This window comes from Macaca thibetana, chromosome 15, assembly GCF_024542745.1.
Source record: "Macaca thibetana thibetana isolate TM-01 chromosome 15, ASM2454274v1, whole genome shotgun sequence".
Classification (NCBI taxonomy): domain Eukaryota; kingdom Metazoa; phylum Chordata; class Mammalia; order Primates; family Cercopithecidae; genus Macaca; species Macaca thibetana.
Window position 1 is genome coordinate 46,460,394 of NC_065592.1, and position 19,340 is coordinate 46,479,733.

At 45.5% G+C, this 19,340-nt stretch overlaps 4 protein-coding genes across 8 annotated transcripts in view; all 4 read left to right on the forward strand.

Annotated features, from left to right (window-relative positions):
* LOC126937437 (uncharacterized) overlaps positions 1-19,340 on the forward strand; it is a 265,633-nt gene that overhangs the window by 220,784 nt on the left and 25,509 nt on the right. The window lies entirely within an intron of this gene.
* The window catches only part of DCTN3 (dynactin subunit 3), a 237,471-nt gene that overhangs the window by 141,661 nt on the left and 76,470 nt on the right, over positions 1-19,340 (forward strand). The window lies entirely within an intron of this gene.
* SIGMAR1 (sigma non-opioid intracellular receptor 1) overlaps positions 1-19,340 on the forward strand; it is a 168,799-nt gene that overhangs the window by 94,485 nt on the left and 54,974 nt on the right. The gene's annotated exons all lie outside the window — the stretch shown is intronic.
* Positions 17,201-19,012, forward strand: CCL19 (C-C motif chemokine ligand 19). The gene is made up of 4 exons (XM_050760864.1): positions 17,201-17,501; positions 18,240-18,372; positions 18,559-18,652; positions 18,742-19,012. The coding sequence occupies exons 1-4, from the start codon at positions 17,453-17,455 to the stop codon at positions 18,760-18,762; spliced, it is 297 nt and encodes a 98-aa protein (XP_050616821.1). The 5' UTR covers positions 17,201-17,452; the 3' UTR covers positions 18,763-19,012.

The following is a 19,340-nucleotide window of genomic DNA, read 5'->3' on the forward strand; positions in this document are numbered from 1 at the left end:
GAGAGAAAGGTCGGGTTACCCACAAAGGGAAGCCCATCAGACTAACAGCAGATCTCTCGGCAGAAACTCTACAAGCCAGAAGAGAGTGGGGGCCAATATTCAACATTCTTAAAGAAAAGAATTTTTAACCCAGAATTTCATATCCAGTCAAACTAAGTTTCATAAGTGAAGGAGAAATAAAATCCTTTACAGACAAGCAAATGCTTCGAGATTTTGTCACCACCAGGCCTGCCCTACAAGAGATCCTGAAGGAAGCACTAAACGTGGAAAGGAACAACTGGTACCAGCCACTGCAAAAACATGCCAAAATGTAAAGTCCATCGATGCTAGGAAGAAACTGCATCAACTAATGAGCAAAATAATCAGGTAATATCATAATGACAGGTTCAAGTTCACACATAATAATATTAACCTTAAATGTAAATGGACTAAATGGTCCAATTAAAAGACACAGACTGGCAAATTGGATAAAGAGTCAAGACCCATCAGTTTGCTGTATTCAGGAGACTCATCTCACATGCAGAGACACACACAGGCTCAAAATAAAGGGATGGAGGAAGATCTACCAAGCAAATGAAAACAAAAAAGCAGGGGTTGCAATCCTAGTCTCTAATAAAACAGACTTTAAACCATCAAAGATCAAAAGAGACAAAGAAGGCCATTACATAATGGTAAAGGGATCAAATCATCAGGAAGAGCTAACTATCCTAAATATATATGCACCCAATACAGGAGCACCCAGATTCATAAAGCAAGTCTTTAGAGACTTACAAAGAGACTTAGACTCCCATACAATAATAATGGAAGACTTTAACACCCCACTGTCAACATTAGACAGATCAACAAGACAGAAAGTTAACAAGGATATCCAGGAATTGAACTCAACTCTGCGCCAAGCAGTCCTAATAGACATCTACAGAACTCTCCACCCCAAATCAACAGAATATACATTCTTCTCAGCACCACATCACACTTATTCCAAAATTGACCACATAGTTGGAAGTAAAGCACTCCTCAGCAAATGTAAAAAAACAGAAATTATAACAAACTGTCTCTCAGACCACAGTGCAATAAAACTAGAACTTAAGGTTAAGAAACTCACTCAAAACCGCTCAACTACATGGAAACTGAACAACCTGCTCCTGAATGACTACTGGGTACATAACGAAATGAAGGCAGAAATAAAGATGTTCTTTGAAACCAATGAGAACAAAGATACAACATACCAGAATCTGTGGGACACATCTAAAGCAGTGTGTAGAGGGAAATTTATAGTACTAAATGCCCACAAGAGAAAGCAGGAAAGATCTAAAATTGACACCCTAACATCACAATTAAAAGAACTAGAGAAGCAAGGGCAAACACATTCAAAAGCTAGCAGAAGGCAATAAATAAGATCAGAGCAGAACTGAAGGAAATGGAGACACAAAAAACCCTCCAAAAAATCAATGAATCCAGGAGTTGGTTTTATGAAAAGATCAACAAAATTGATAGACCACTAGCAAGACTAATAAAGAAGAAAAGAGAGAAGAATCAAGTAGAGGCAATAAAAAAATGATAAAGGGGATATCACCACCGACCCCACAGAAATAAAAACTACCATCAGAGCATACTATAAACACCTCTATGCAAATAAACTAGAAAACCTAGAAGAAATGGATAATTTCCTGGACGCTTACACTCTCCCAAGACTAAACCAGGAAGAAGTTGAATCCCTGAATAGACCAATAGCAGGCTCCGAAATTGAGGCAATAATTAATAGCCTACCAACCAAAAGAAGTCCAGGACCAGACGGATTCACAGCTGAATTCTACCAGAAGTACAAGGAGGAGCTGGTACCATTCCTTCTGAAACTATTTCAATCAATAGAAAAGAAGGGAATCCTCCCTAACTCATTTCATGAGGTCAACATCATCCTAATACCAAAGACTGGCAGAGACATAATAAAAAAAGAGAATTTTAGACCAATATCCCTGATGAACATTGATGCAAAAATCCTCAATAACATACTGGCAAACCGAATCCAGCAGCACATCAAAAAACTTATCCACCATGATCAAGTGGGCTTCATCCCTGGGATGCAAGGCTGGTTCAACATACGTAAATCAATAAACACAATCCAGCATATAAACAGAACCAAAGACAAAAACCACATGATTGTCTCAATAGATGTAGAAAAGGCCTTTGACAAACTTCAACAGCCCTTCATGCTAAAAATGCTCAATAAATTCAGTATTGATGGAACGTATCTCAAAATAATAAGAGCTATTTATGACAAACTCACAGCCGATATCATACTGAATGGGCAAAAACTGGAAGCATTCTCTTTGAAAACTGGCACAAGACAGGGATGCCCTCTCTCACCACTCCTATTCAAGATAGTATTGGAAGTTCTGGCTAGGGCAATCAGGCAAGAGAAAGAAATAAAGGGTATTCAGTTAGGAAAAGAAGAAGTCAAATTGTCCCTGTTTGCAGATAACATGATTGTATATTTAGAAAACCCCATCATCTCAGCCCAAAATCTCCTTAAGCTGATAAGCAACTTCAGCAAAGTCTCAGGATACAAAATCAATGTGCAAAAATCACAAGCATTCTTACACACCAGTAACAGACAAACAGAGAGCCAAATCATGAATGAACTCCTATTCACAATAGCTTCAAAGAGAATAAAATACCTAGGAATCCAACTTACAAGGGATGTAAAGGACCTCTTCAAGGAGAACTACAAACCACTGCTCAGTGAAATAAAAGAGGACACAAACAAATGGAAGAACATACCATGCTCATGGATAGGAAGAATCAATATTGTGAAAATGGCCATACTGCCCAAGGTAATTTATAGATTCAATGCCATCCCCATTAAGCTACCAACGTCTTTCTTCACAGAATTGGAAAAAACTGCTTTAAAGTTCATATGGAACTGAAAAAGAGCCCGCATTGCCAAGACAATCCTAAGCCAAAAGAACAAAGCTGGAGGCATCATGCTACCTGACTTCAAACTATACTACAAGGCTACAGTAACCAAAACAGCATGGTACTGGTACCAAAACAGAGATATAGACCAATGGAACAGCCCTCAGAAATAATACCACACATCTACAGCCATCTGATCTTTGACAAACCTGACAAAAACAAGCAAATGGGGAAAGGATTCCCTATGTAATAAATGGTGCTGGGAAAATTGGCTAGCCATAAGTAGAAAGTTGAAACTGGATCCTTTCCTTACTCCTTATATGAAAATTAATTCAAGATGGATTACAGACTTAAATGTTAGACCTAAAACCATAAAAAACCCTAGAAGAAAACCTAGGTAATACCATTCAGGACATAGGCATGGGCAAGGACTTCATGTCTAAAACACCAAAAGCAACGGCAACAAAAGCCAAAATTGACAAATGGGATCTAATTAAACTAAAGAGCTTCTGCACAGCAAAAGAAACTACAATCAGAGTGAACAGGCAACCTACAGAATGGGAGAAAATTTTTGCAATCTACTCATTTGACAAAGGGCTAATACCCAGAACCTACAAAGAACCCAAACAACTTTACAAGAAGAAAACAAACAACTTTACAAGAAGAAAACAAACAACCCCATCAAAAAGTGGGCAAAGGATATGAACAGACACTTCTCAAAAGAAGACATTCGGCCGGGCGCGGTGGCTCAAGCCTGTAATCCCAGCACTTTGGGAGGCCGAGACGGGCGGATCACGAGGTCAGGAGATCGAAACCATCCTGGCTAACACGGTGAAACCCCGTCTCTATTAAGAAATACAAAAAACTAGCCGGGCGAGGTGGCGGGCGCCTGTAGTCCCAGCTACTCGGGAGGCTGAGGCCGGAGAATGGCGTGAACCCGGGAGGCGGAGCTTGCAGTGAGCTGAGATCCGGCCACTGCACTCCAGCCTGGGCAACAGAGCGAGACTCCGTCTCAAAAAAAAAAAAAAAAAAAAAAAAAGAAGACATTCATACAGCCAACAGACACATGAAAAAATGCTCATCATCACTCGCCATCAGAGAAATGCAAATCGAAACCACAATGAGATACCATCTCACACCAGTTAGAATGGCAATCATTAAAAAATCAGGAAACAACAGGTGCTGGAGAGGATGTGGAGAAATAGGAACACTTTTACACTGTTGGTGGGACTGTAAATTAGTTCAACCATTGGGGAAAACAGTGTGGCAATTCCTCAAGGATCTAGAACTAGAAATACCACTTGACCCAGCCATTCCATTACTAGGTATATGCTCAAAGGATTATAAATCATGCTGCTATAAAGACACATGCACACGTATGTTTATTGCAGCACTATTCACAATAGCAAAGACTTGGAATCAACCCAAATGTCCATCAGTGACAGACTGGATTAAGAAAATGTGGCACATATACACCATGGAATACCATGCAGCCATAAAAAAGGATGAATTCGTGTCCTTTGTAGGGACATGGATGCAGCTGGAAACCATCATTCTCAGCAAACTATCACAAGAACAGAAAACCAAACACTGCATGTTCTCACTCATAGGTGGGAACTGAACAATGAGATCACTTGGACACAAAAAGGGGAACATCACACACCAGGGCCTATTGTGAGGAGCGGGGAGGGGGGAGGGATAGCATTAGGAGATATACCTAATGTAAATGATGATTTAATGGGTGCAGCACACCAACATGGCACATGTATACATATGTAACAAACCTGCATGTTGTGCACACGTACCCTAGAGCTTAAAGTATAATAATAAAAATAAATTTTAAAAAAATAGAGCTAATACATCTTTAGGCCAGGAGCCACGGCTCATGCCTGTAATCCCAGCACTTTGAGAGGTTGAGGTGGGAGGATCTGTTGAATCCAGGAGTTTGAGGCTGCAGTGAAAAACAAACAAGCCTCAGTTAGTCCTATAAACCTGAAACCAATTCCAAAGTAAGCAGCTAGCCAGGAGTGGTGGCACACACCTGTAATCTCAGCACTTTGGGAGGCAGAGGGAGGAGAATGGCTTGAGCCGAAGAGTTTGAGACCAGACTGAACAACATGGCAAGACCCCGTCTCTACATTTTATTACAAGAAACTTTTTTTTTAAGTGAAAGCAAGTTTATTAAGAAAGTAGAGGAATAAAAGAATGGCTACTCCATAGGCAAAGTAGCCTACAAAAAACTTTTTTAGAGTAAGCAACTAGGTTTCTTAAGAACCCCTCTCTTCATGATACTTGGGTCACACTTTGGCTGGCCACAGTTCCTACTCATTAATCATATCCTTTTAGAGGGATGTGATTACCAACAACTGCCGGGTTCTTTCTTTTGATACCTTTCCTTTAAAAATTAAAAATTACGGGCTGGGGGCAGTGGCTCATGCCTGTAATCCCAGCACTTAGGGAGGCCGAGGCGGGTAGATCACCTGAGGTCAGGTGTTCAAGACCCGCCTGGCCAACATGGTGAAACCCCCTCTCTACTAAAAATACAGAAATTAACCAGGCATGGCGGTGGGTGTCTGTAATCCCAGCTATTCAGGAGGCTAAGGCAGGAGAATTGCTTGAACTCAGGAGGTTGCAGTGAGCTGAGGTCACACCATTGTGCTCCAGCCTGGGCAACAGAGCAAGACTCTGTCTCAAAAAAAAAAAAAATTTAAAATTATGGGCTACCAGAACGACACACTAGGTATCCTCTACCATGCCATATGACCTAGTGAGAGTCAGAAGGGCAGGGTCTGTCACTTGTTGTCTATGAAAGGTCACATTAATTTGTTTCCCAGCTGTAATCACTTACCTGTGAAATATGTCTTAAGCTTCAGCTCGTATCCTTCATGAAGTTCTTTTTCTTTCTCACATCCAGGCATTACTTCTCCTTGTATTTGGGGACAAAATAATGCTGTTTTGTTAAAGTCATCAGCGTTTCTATGCTTTGCCATTAGTCTTGGGCTGGATTACCATTTTTATGGATGCTGAAAATGCCAGCTCTCTTTTTTCCTAACGCCTATATTTGTAATTCTTTTTTTGAGACAGGGTCTTGCTCTGTTACCCAGGCTGGAGTGCAGTGGTGCAATAGTAGCTCACTGCAGCCTCCAACTCTTGGCCTCAAGGGGTCCTCCAGCCTCATCCTCCCAAAGTGCTGGGATTACAGGCATGAGCCACTGCGCCAGGGCTATATTTGTAATTCTTCTAGTAGTGCCTACTTTAAGGGGAATTGTATGACCTTGTGACCTTGGTGACCTATGTCTATTCCTATGTCAAGAAACTGAAAGCTCCATTTTCTTCAAGACAACCATTTCTCAATTGGCAGCAAACTAAAACACCCCAGAGAAACTCTGTTACCATACTCTTTGAGACTTTTGCTTTAGAATCATGGGTTGTGATAATAATAAATTTCAATCCAATATTAAGAGAATAACTGAACACCACTTGTTAAGGCCTAAGCAGCCAGCGCCAGCTTCTGCTCGGAATATCCCCTGCGCTGTGTGAGCCTTCGCCTGCTGGGAGACGCTCACTGCCCTGCTCGACCACCAGGAGGCAGCAGCCCTCTGTCTGTTAAAGGAAAACAGGCGAGGGGGTTGAATTTTCTATTCTCATTTCCTTCATCTTTCTAGGACCAATTTGTTTTCAACTATTTTTACGATTTGTTCTTACATGTGTCTCATTCTAGGCCAAAGGTTGCGCGTTTCCCTGTGTCCACTTATGAGCAAGACAAGTTCCTTTCCCGCCCATGTCAGGCTGTAACCCTTCATCCTCCAGCCCCAGCTTCGCGCCTCGCACACGGTTAGCATCTCAACACATTTCCGTGGAATAAGGAAACCTTTCTTAGCGTTGGCCCCGTAATGAGTGGTGTAAGATATCTATCGGGTGCGAGGGAAGTGCCAGAGGTGATGTGAACCTTCCTTCAGCCTTTAAGCCAAACTAATTATTTCAAGACTTCAACATTGGGCACCTCGGGCTCTGGGTAAATGGGGAATATTTGGGGCGTGGGAGAGAAAGATAAATGCTTCATATTCGCCGACAAACACGGGCCTTCCCACGGCTACCGGGCTGGGACGGCCCCGTAGAAGACCCCCGGGGCTCAGGGGCCTGGGTGGCGGGGATTTGGCGGGACGGGGGGGGTGTCCTGGCCCGTGATAACTGTCGGCCCAGGTCACAGGCGGCGCGGGCACCACCCACAACCCGAGCCTTCCCTCCATACGCCCGGCCCGAGCGTGGGGACCCCAGGGAGGGCGGGGCCAGGAAGCCGGGAGGGCGCCAGAGGCTGTTCCAGGCCCAGAGACTTCGGACGCCCGCGCACCGCAGCCTCTCTGAGGAGCTCGCGGGGTCACAGTAGCATGCGTCCACCTCCTGCCGCAACAGCGCCCGGCTCCAGAGCCTCCCTTCCCAGGCTCGGGGCGCCCCCTGCAGGCCCAGCTGGGGAGATGCATGGGCACGCTCACCGCCGCGGACACACGTCCGCACACATGCCCCAGTCGCGCACAGCCCCACAGACACAGCTCGGGATACACACATTCATGCATGCGACATACACTAACCATCTACTCAGGGTCCTCTCCCTACAATCATTCACCCACCCCGACCCCCCTCCCCAACGGACTTGGTTGACTCTCCTGCCCCAATGGCTAGTACGCTCGCATTCAGGATCTCCTACCTCTGGGGCAGGGATTTGGCCAGACCTGGAAGCACAAAAGTTGGGCAGGCTCCTTGGAAGAGGATGAGGCTAGGCTGGGCTGAGTGAGTTGATCTGCCCTGAGCTGGAACAAGATTGCCAGGGCTCAGGCTGAACCAAGAACCCTGTAAAGACGACTTGGCTGGGAAGAGGGTGAACAAGGCAAAGCACGTAGCGTTGATGCCTCTGTATCTGTGGTCAGAAACTGTTTCGAACACCTCCCTGACCTCCAGTCCCCCACCCCCATTGGATTATCTAAACCAACAGCTGTGGGTAGGTGCCTTAAACCCTTCACCCACCGGGCCTGTGTCCTTTCCCTTTTTGCCATGATAGTGGGTACCTTCGTAACACCCTGCCACCTCCTTCCCTGATTCCTCTTTCTCTTCCTGATCTGTTCATGTTGGTGAGGTCCAGGACTTAGAACTTGGACCTCTTCTATCTACACTCACTCTCTTGGTGACCTCATTGTCTTATACCCTTAAATACCATCCATTTACTCCCAAATGTGTGTCTTCGGCTAGCATCTCTTCCCTGAACTCCAGGCTCATCCGAGCTACCTACTTAACATTTCCATTAATATGCCCAACATGCAGTTTCAACTTAAGTCTATACCAGGGTCCTGATCTCCCCACAAACCCACTCCTCTTCAATCATCTTCATCTTGTTAACTAAAATTCTATCCAAGTTTCTCAAGTCAAAAACCTTGCAGTATTCTCTCCTTTTCTTTCTCTCATATCTTATGCTGAACCCCTCCGCAAAGGCTGTTGGCTCTACTTTGTTTCCAGAATCTGAGCACTTCTCACCAACTCCACACACCATCATCTCCTCGCCTGGATTGTTGCAACAGCCTCCACACTGGTCTCCGTGCTTCCATTCTTGCACCAGTTTGGTCTACTCTCCATTCAACAGCTAGAGAGAGTTTATGTCAGACCATGTCACACTTGTTCAATACCTTCCAATAGCTCCCCATCTCACTCAGCAGAATATAACAATGGCCTACAAAACCCTGTGCTATCTGGCCCCTGTTATTATCTGACTGTATATCTCCTACCACCCTCCCCTTTTAGCCTCCTTGCTATTCCTCAAATACACTCTTGCCTCTTTGCCCTTGCTCTTTCCTCTACCTAGAACATCTTCACCTAGACCTCTGCAAGGATTTCTCCCTCACCTTCTTCAGGTCAGCTCTCTGCTCAAATGTTATTGGTAAAGGTTTTCCTGACTGCCTTATTTAAAACAACACGCTCCCTCAATACTCCCTATCCCTCTTGCCTTCTTTATTTTTCTGCATAGCACTTATTGCCATCTGAGATAGTATAGATTTTTCTAGTTTGCTTATTGTCTGTCTCTTTCATTAGTATAACAACTCTGCAAGAGCAGGAACATGTATCTGTTGTACTTACTGCTGTATCTCAGTGCCAAGAATGGTGTCTGGCACATAGGAGGCCCTCAATAAATATTTATTGAATGAATGTGTAACAAATGCCTTGTTTATTGTTATTTAATTATTTCACCCTTTCCTGCTGATTCTCAGGGTCTTTCCCAACAGGCGCTCCAGGCAGATGGTATTGACATTGAATTGAAACCTCTCTGCCAGCTTTGCACTATATGATTGTGTCATTTAGGATCTTGGCAGGAAACAAATGCCATGCTCAAAAAAGGTTAATGGAAAAGAATTTAGTGAAGGGACCACTTAAAGAGGTGAGAGTAGGGTTGTTGTAGGCAGTCACTGCACGTGAATTAGTATAGCCCCAAACCTCAGACCATCTCTTCTTCTAGGCAAAGTGTACACTAAATGTACTGCCCCAAATTCTGCACACTGAGAGGACTTCCCTTAACCACTGTATTTCAGGACCATCCCTGCATGGGGCTGTAATCAGCTGTCTCTTCCAGCTAATGCCAGCATACCTTACAGACCCTCTGTTAACTGTTTGTAGAGAACATCTCCATGAAGCTGTAAGTGTGATGAGAGGAAGAAGCAGAAAACAACACAAGTAGGAGTCTGAGCCATCTGGCCATGCTTTTATTCATACCTTCTGAAACTTCTAAGGTCTGGTCTTATATATACAATTCATTTCATAATGAATGCTGCTGTGCACATCCAACTATGTGATTTGCTTAGATAGCACCCTTAGGTCACATTGTCACTGGATGAACTATAATCTGAGTTTGAGACCAGGGCCCCAAGGCCTATCAAAAGCTGCTTTTCAAATAGAAAAGAACTGTTAGCAGAAGAAGCATGGCCTTACTCCACTACACTAAGGTTCTTTGCTTTAACTCTCCTACTAGCGCTCCTACAGCACACCTTTATCTGCCACAGACAACATGAAATTCACTGGATTTGTGGGTCATTCAGCCAGAGCAGCAGTGCAACCTTCCCTGGAGCCTGGACCTCATTCAAAACTATCAGCTTCAGCTGGGCATGGTGGCTCACGCCTGTAATCTCAGCACTTTGGGAGACCGAGGCAGGTGGATCACCTGAGGTCAGAAGTTCAAGACCAGCCTAACCAACATGGAGAAACCCCATCTCTACTAAAAAAACAAAATTAGCCAGGTGTGGTGGTGCATGCCCGTAGTCCTAGCTACTCGGGAGGCTGAGGCAGGAGAATCACTTGAACCCAGGAGCCAAGATTGCATGATTGCACTCCAGCCTGGACAAACAAGAGTGAAACTCCATCTCAAAAAAAAAAAAAAAAACCCTGTCATCTTTATGAGCCTTTATGCAATATCCAGTCAACATTTTGCCGTAGTACATATAAATACAGTATATATTGCCTCTAAAACCCAAAGTGCTCTTTAACGTCATGCCCTAGATGACTTTTTCAGCTCGTCCCCATCTCCATAGCGTAGAAATTTCACCATATTTGAAAAACACTGACTAGGAGGAAGATTTATAGAATCCACCTGTGAAAGAGATCCAGGATCTCCCAGCCCCCCACCCAATCAAGAGGATTCAGTTCTGGGAAACCGGCCTAAGTTTAGGAACTGGGTAAGACTGTAAATCCTTAATATAACTTGAAAATCAAGTTTCTGCTTACCAGGTCTGGAATTTTTCCACTTGTATGGGTCAAGTAGAACATTAGTAAACTGTCCATTTCATTACTAGGAACACCATGATTAATTAGCTACCACCATATATTCCTATGGGGCAAAGCACATGATTACCACTCATCTCTACAGATTTCATAGTAATTTCACTCATCTTATCACTCATGGTTAGGTGGTAACACCTGTCCTCTACCACGCAAGAATTCCATCATTCACCTTGAAATAAGGCTACCCAGTCCCAAGAGAGCATCTCACAACCTCATTTCTAGCCTATTAAAGAAGTCACACAGTGCTTTTCAAAGAGTTGACGTTCCCCTCAGTAATGTGTTCTTGCTGCCTTGAAGAAGAAAGTATCTTTCTGGGCCCTTTGGAGGTGTACAAAACAGGTAACTTCAACATTCATTTCTAACCTTTGAACCTCTTCCTCTACTTTACTATTCAAAGTATAGTCCAAGGACCACAGCATCAGCATCATTTAAAAGTTTGTGAAACATGAAGGCCAGGTGTGGTGGCTCAGGCCTGTAATCCCAGCACTTTGGGAGGCCAAGCTGGGTGGATCATCTGACGTCAGGAGTTCGAGACCAGCCTGGACAACATGATGAAACCCCATCTCTACTAAAAATACAAAAGTTAGCCGGGTGTGATGGCGTGCGCCTGTAATCCCAGCTACTTGGGAGGCTGAGGCAAGAGAATACCCAGGAGGTGGAGGTTGCAGTGAGCCGAGATGGTGCCATTGCACTCCAGCCTGGGCGACAGAGCAAGACTCCGTCTCAAAAATAAAAACAAAACAAAATTGTAAATGTGAAACATGAAACATCCTGGGCTTCACTCCAGACCTACTGAATAGAATCTACAATTTAATAAGATTCTCCCAGGTGAATCATGCACACATTAAAGTTTGAGGAGCTGTGTTCTACAGCAGGCCAGCGAGGTTCTAGCACCTCAACCTCACTGATCACAGGCCACTGTCAAATCCAGGCTTCCAGAAATCAACCCAACAGAATATTAACACAACTCCCAGGTGCTCAGCTAATATTAACACAATGATACCCAAATCGTGCATGAGGACACCTATATCAATAAATTTGTCCTCACTGGTTCCTGGGATTCTCCCAGGACAAGTTGACAAGTTCCTGCAAATTTCCCAGCACCTACACTCTTGCTCTTGGAGCACATCCTGTACTTTCCTGTCTAAACAATGTTAGGATTGAACTCGAAATATGGGCCTGGAGACTCTGAGGTCTGGTCAGGGTGGGTCCTGAGGAGAAAAGGCATGCCCTTTGACAGAGAGTTATTATCTAATGGAAGGGAAGGTTGGATCCTTCATGGTTTACAGGGGAAGGGGGAATTATTTTCTGCCACCAAGGAAGATTCAGGGGGATTTGAAGGTCCAGAGTTCTCAGCTTTGTTCATCTCTGCTCAAATGTCACCATTCCAAGTTTCAGAGTCCTATGCCTTCCCAACAGTGCCTTTATTCTAGCATAAGGGCATCATCACTCAGACATCAATCCAAGACACTTGGGTCTTGGATCTGATCCTCAGCCATATCTGTCATGTGGCCACATATAATAAACATTCCTTAAGACTTCCATTTGAGTTAGAAGTTCATGGTCTAACCTTTTTTTTTATATATAGAGTCTCGCTCTGTTGCCAGGTTGGAGTGCAATGGCATGATCTCTGCACGCCGCAACTTCTGTCTCCCAGGTTAAAGCAATTTTCCTGCCTCAGCCTCCCGAGTAGCTGGGATTACAGGCGCCCACCAGCATGCCTGGCCAATTTTTCTATTTTTAGTAGAGACAGGGTTTCGCCATGTTGGTCAAGCTGGTCTCAAACTCCTGACCTCAAGTGATCTGCCCCCCTCAGCCTCCCAGAATGTTGGGATTACAGGCGTGAGCCACTGTGCCTGGCCTAACCTTATCTTTTGTATTGGAATTTTACTAGCACAATCAGAAATGGCCAGTGAGGTTCTGGCCTCAATATAGTACTATAGTAACAATATAGTACTATAGTACTATAGTAACAATATAGTAATCACCATTTACAATCATCATTTGTGGCCATAGTAAGTAAGTGCCTCAGGTACTTTATCTCCTCATGTCTTAACTTCCAACGTTTCATCCATGCCTCATGAGTGATAGTCTAAGTGACTGTGATGCTTCTACATGCTCCAGATTACTTGTGTCCTCTTTTCCCAAGCACAGAGACCATCCATGCCCTCATCAAGGGCAAGCCAATCCTAGAATTGCATTTTGGGAATCTATGTCCTGGTACTACCAATTATATCAGTGAGAACCCTGGCAGGAAACATAGCACACTCCAAGGATACAGGGAAAACCATGTTTCCCTACTCTCTACTCCCTCTCACCACTCAATACTTCTGTGACCTCTGGTTATTCATAAGTGTGTGGGATTTTTCTCCCCGCTGAGAAATTCTCTGGCAGACAGTTCCTCAGTGGACACCAGATGGGTGTCCTCTAATTCAATTCAATTCTGACATCATTTACCTGGAGGTAGCATCAGATCCCACAAGTTGAGGGTTCAGTTCCACAAGACTGCCCACCTACTTCAGATACCAATTGCAAGCACAGATTTTGGCCTATGCTTCTGAGTGACCCGCTATAAATAGGGGTTTCCACAACCCACCTGGGGTTCAATTAATTTGCTAGAGGGGCTTACAGAAGTCAGGGAAACATTTACTTATGCTTACCCATTTATTATAAAGGATATTAGAAAGGACAGATAAACAGCCAGATGAAAGGGATGCATAGAGTGAGGTATGGGAAAAAAAAAAAAGGTGTGGACCTTCCATGCCCTCTCTGGGCACCCTCCTCCAGAACCTCCATGTTTTCAGCTATCCAGAAGCCCCTACACCAACTTAATCCTTTCGGGTTTTTAATGGAAGTATCAGTACATAGGTATGATTGATTACATCATCAGCCATTGGTTTATCAACTCAAGCTTCAACCCCTCTTCCCCTACCCAGAAGTGGGGAGTGGGTGGGACTCCCCACCACTAGAGAATGTTAGAGAATGTTCCAACTCTCTAACCATGTGGCTGGTTCTTCTGCTGACCAGCTCCTATCCAGAGGCTGTCTAGAGGCCTCCAGCCACCAGTTATCTCATTAGCATACAAAAGACACAATCTATCCCAAGATTCCAAGGATTTCAGGAGCTATATGTCAGAAAAGGAAGATGAAGACCAGATATATATTTCACAATATCACATACACTCAAAAAAATTTAATTGGAAAGATTTTAATAAAAGGACAATTTAAGAGATTGGGTCAATATTAAGGAACCAACATGGGATGATAAGCTGTTGGGGTCTAGCAATGGGGAGAAGCCATTACCATACAAAGGCTTGAAGGGGCAAGAGGAGGGAACAGTGTTTCCAAAGCCTGTCATCCCAGCACTTTGGGAGGCTGAGGTGAGTGGATCACCTGAGGTCAGAAATTTGAGACGAGACCAGCCAACATGGTGAAACCTCATCTTTATTAAAAATACAAAAATTAGGCCAGGCACGGTGGCTCACGCCTGTAATCCCTGCACTTTGGGAGGCCAAGGCGGGTGGATCACCTGAGGTCAGGAGTTCAAGACCAGCCTGCCCAACATGATGAAACCCCGTCTCCACTAAAAATACAAAAAAAATTAGCCGGGCGTGGTGGCAGGTCCCTGTAATCCCAGCTACTCAGGTGGCTGAGGCAGGAGAATTGCTTGAACGTGGGAGGCAGAGGCTGCAGTGAGCTGAGATTGTGCCACTGCACACCAGCCTGGGTGACATATTGAGACTCTGTGTCAAAAAAAAAAGAATAGAGATAGACCCGTGGAAGGGAGGCAACCCAAAAGGATCACTCTAGACCAGTGGGCTTCAATCTGTAGACCACTTTGGGAGGTCAATGTGAGCCTTGGGATTCTCCTGCGTCAGCCTCCTGAGTAGCTGAGGAGTCAGGAGTTGAAATGGAGTTTCACCATGTTGGCCAGGTTGGTCTCAAACTCCTGTTCCAGATAAACAAAACTTATGAAGTTCATTAATAGTAGACCTGCCCATAAGAAAAGCTAAAGGGAGAAATAAAAAACAAAAAACAAACAAACAAAGAAATGCTAAAGGGAGACCTTCAGAATGAAACAAAAGAACAAAAAATAATAACTTACAGCCACACAAAGAAACAAAGATCTCTGATAAACATAATAACATAGCAGGCTGGGCACAGTGAACTTCTTGGATATGTATATTCATACTTTTCATCAGATTTCAGATGTTTTGTCATTATTTCTTCAATTTTTTTAATGCCCTATTCTCTCTATTCTCCTCCTAAGACTCCTGGGATGAGGTATACATTTGATGGTATCTCTGAGGCTTGTTTGGATCTCAAACTTTAGCATGTATCAGAGTCACCTGGAGGGTGTGTGAAAATGCAGTTTGCTGGACCCCATCCTCAGTCTCAGATGTGGTAAGTGGGAAGTAAAATCTAAGAATTCATGTTTCTAACAAGCTCCCAAGTGATGCTGCTGCTGCTGCCCAAAGGCTACTCTTTGAGAACAACTGCCACAAGGGAAATTATTCACTGCCAGAACTGCAACAAGATGAAAGATTTGGGGAATTAATACCCCAGCCTCTCTCCTTCCACCACTGATCTCCTGTTGCTGCTTCCCATGGGCCAGCCCCAAACAGAAGCCAGAGAGCAGGAGACCCTGAGTAATGCTATCTGCAGAGGTCAGCCTTCCAGGGAGCAGAGCAGGGCCGTGAAGAGTGGAAAATGGATAGATTGGGTCAAACAGAATAACCAGAACCACCATGGACAGAGGAATGGATAGATCAATGGAAAGAGGGATGGATGGATGAATTAATGAAAGCCATGGTGGCTCACGCCTGTAATCCCAACAGTTTGGGAAGCAGAGGCGAGCAGATCATTTGAGGTCAGGAGTTCGAAACCAGCCTAGCCAATATGGTGAAACCTCACCTCTACTAAAAATACAAAAATTAGCCGGGCGTGGTGGTAGGTGCCTATAATCCCAGCTACTCAGGAGGCTGAGGCAGGAGAATGGCATGAACCCGGGAGGCAGAGCTTGCAGTGAGCCAAGATCACGCCACTGCACTCCAGCCTGGGTGACAGAGGGAGACTCTGTCCCAAAAAAAAAAAAAGAAAGGACAAAAGAAGAACAATGGCTAACAGAACTTATTGTGCATCAGCCTCTAAGCTAAGGGCTTTTAAGGGCTTTACTCAGGGTACCTCATTTAATCCTGAGATGTAGATCTACCATTCCCATTTTATAAATAAGGACACTAAGACACAGAAACTGGAGAATTTTCATCTTGTCGCAGTTAGTAAGTGGTGGAATCTGAATCCCAAGCTAGGCACTCTGTCTGCAGAGTCTCCCTCCTCTGCACCGTGTACTACCCGTGCTGTGCCATGACCAAGTGGCAGACAGGTGGTGTGGGGTGAAGGTAAAGAGTGTAAACCCTAGAGCACACCTGGGTCCAAATCATGCTCCAGTACTTACTAGCTGTGTGGCTTTGTGCTCTGAGCCTCATGTTCCTTATGGGTAAAATAAGAATAATAACGCGAAAATAAGAAAAACTACATCAATTATATTGTTTTGGGAAAGTTAAGCAAGGTAATAGTGGTAAAGTCCTTGACATAGAGCCTAGCACATAGCAAACAATCAAAAAATACCATTACTATTATTATGATTAATGAATGGAAAGAAGCTAAGTCAGAAATTTAAGAGGGAAATGTTCCCCCTCCCTCTCCGCATCCAAGAGAGGGTCTAGGACTTGGGTGATGAAGGGTGAATGGGCGTTTCATATTTAGTTTCTCTTTCGAGGCCTTCTCTTCTGACCTTTCTCATAAGGGGGAAGTCACTTGTCCCCTCCTCCATCAGTCGATTCCTTGAAATTTTAAGATTTGTCTGAATATGAGCTGGCCAGCCCCTCTCCTTAGAAATCCCCTCTTGGTTCCCAGGACTGAGAAAAGGGGGAAAATGAAGGGGCCTATTCCAAGCCAGTCTCCCTCCAGCTGTTCCTTTGACCCAGGTGTTGGACGTAGGAAAATGGTAAACGGAGGAAACGGAGGGCTTGCTGAGCCCCAGAGGCCAGAGATGTGGGATGGGGGTCCTGGGTCTCTTCCCAAGGTACCTGGCCTTTCAGCTCTGCTTGCCCCAAGGGAAGGACTGGTTCCCATATGGTGGGACCTTGGAGGCCACCCCAGGCTCTCATGGTTGTCCTGAGGGTGCCAGGGAGCCTTCTTCACCATCAGCCTCCCAAGAAAGAAGCACCAGTGAGGACAAGGGATAAACCTAAGGAAGGGAGCCCCACCTTTGACCATCACTTCTGAACCCCAGCTCCATGATTGATGATGCAAATGCCACCGATGGGATGACAGAGCAATCCCTTTCTCTGGAGAAACAGTGCACAACCCCCTTTACTGGGCCAGACTGCAGACTTAAGTTCTCAGAGCAGGAGCCAAGGAAAGCAGAAGGAAAGGGCAACCGCAGTGGGGAAGAAGGAGGGGCAGAGTGAGATTCTGCCAGAAAGAGGGAGGTAACAGGGGAATCACAGAATGGGACATGAAGGGGAATTTCAGGCAGAGAAAGTGAAGCTCTGGCCATAAATAGGAGTCAGCTGCAGGACTCACATTCCCAGCCTCACATCATTCATACCTTGCATTTCACCCCTGCATCCCAGTCGCCCTGCAGCCTCGCACAGATCCTGCACACACCAAGACAGCTGGCACTTACATATTCACCATTGGCCTGCCTCTGTTCACCCTCCATGGCCCTGCTACTGGCCCTCAGCCTGCTGGTTCTCTGGACCTCCCCAGGTAAGGCTGAAGGAAGAGTCAGGGTCAGGGGCAGTGAGGGGCTGGCAGTGGGTAATGTCTAGATCTCAGATTGCTTGGCACTGGACGTAAGGGACATGGTGAGTTCAGGCGAATGCTTAGGTCTGCATGTTTCGGTGAGCCTGGCGGGTCCCTGCATGTGTGCCTGTTAGTGTGGGTATCCCTGTGCCCCTGAATTCCAATGCGGGTGTGTCTCTTAGTACATCCTGGGGCCTATGGCTGTGGCTGTCTCTGCAAGCTCTATTTCCTGCTGCCTCCGTTTCCCAGGCAGAAGGAGATTTGCTTAAGGTAGGGAGAATGGCAGACACCAAGCCAAGGCTGATATTCAAAAATTTAGCAATTAATAAGGCTCCTAACACCAGCCTACCCCACCCCACACCCCTCCCACACTGTGACTTGCATTAACTCTTTACTTGCTGGATTGTCTTGGGAGAGAGGTTGGGGTGATCAGGGCAGCAGGAAGTCATTTGTGGGGCTCAGGGCAGTGGTTATTTGCAAAACAGTTTAGAAGTATGACAATATGTTTAGCAACCAGCAGAGCCAGAGCCATATTGGTGCATGCTGGTTAAATACCAGGTCTAACTCCTCCCCTACCCCATCACACACACACAAACACAAACACACACATACACACACAGAGGTGTCCTTAATCCGAGCTAGGGCCATGGCCACGCCACCCTCAAGGGCCCTGTGTCCTGTCACCTTCTTTCCCCATCCCAGCCCCAACTCTGAGTGGCACCAATGATGCTGAAGACTGCTGCCTGTCTGTGACCCAGAAACCCATCCCGGGGTACATCGTGAGGAATTTCCGCTACCTTCTCATCAAGGATGGCTGCAGGGTGCCTGCTGTGGTGTGAGTGGTGGGGAGGGTGTCTAGCCTCATCTCCCTTTTTAGCCCCTGCTGAGACTCCCACCTTCTTATTCCCCTTCTCCATGCCAAGCCCAACCCCTTCAAGGAAATCCCTGAAACAGGTTCCCAGACATGGTCCCCAGATACGCTGGATTCTGGGGCTCCATTCTCTCTGACCTCTCACCCCAGGTTCACCACACTGAGGGGCCGCCAGCTCTGTGCACCCCCAGACCAGTCCTGGGTAGAACGCATCATCCAGAGACTGCAGAGGACCTCAACCAAGGCAAGCCTGGCCTCCCTGGCCCTGTATCCTCTCTCTGAGCTCCTGTCTAAGATTCCAGCCTGTGACCCTTCCTTTCCTGCCTCCTCTAGATGAAGCGCCGCAGCAGTTAACCCATGACAGCACCAGAGGGAGCCTGGAGTCCGAGTGAAGCGTTGTGAATTATTACCTAATCTGGGGAACCGAGGACCAGAAGGAAGCACCAGGCCTCCAGCTCCTCTGCACCAGACCTGACCAGCCAGGACAGGGCCTGGGGTGTGTGTGCGTGTGAGTGTGAGCAAGAGGGTGAGCGTGGTCAGAGTAAAGCTGCTCCACCCCCAGACTGCAATGCTACCAATAAAACCACCTGGTGTTTACAACTAATTGATCACAACCAGTTACAGATTTCTTTCTTCCTTCTCCACTCCCACTGCTTGACTAGCCTTAAAGAAAAAAAAAAAAAAAAGCCACCTGGCACCCATAGATCTGTCTGCTGTCTGTTTGCTGTCTAGCCAGGAGGACAGGAATAGGAAGGGGGAGGTAGAATGGCAGTATCTATTTTCTCTTCTGTGGCCTAAGGGATCTCCTCGCTCACCTTCACTTAACAACCTGCTGCTCTCAGGATCAGCCTCATTGCTTTCCATAGTTCAGCAACACTAAGCTTGGATCAGTTCCCTGAGTGAGCCAGTGTCTCATGCCTCCCAGTCTTTGC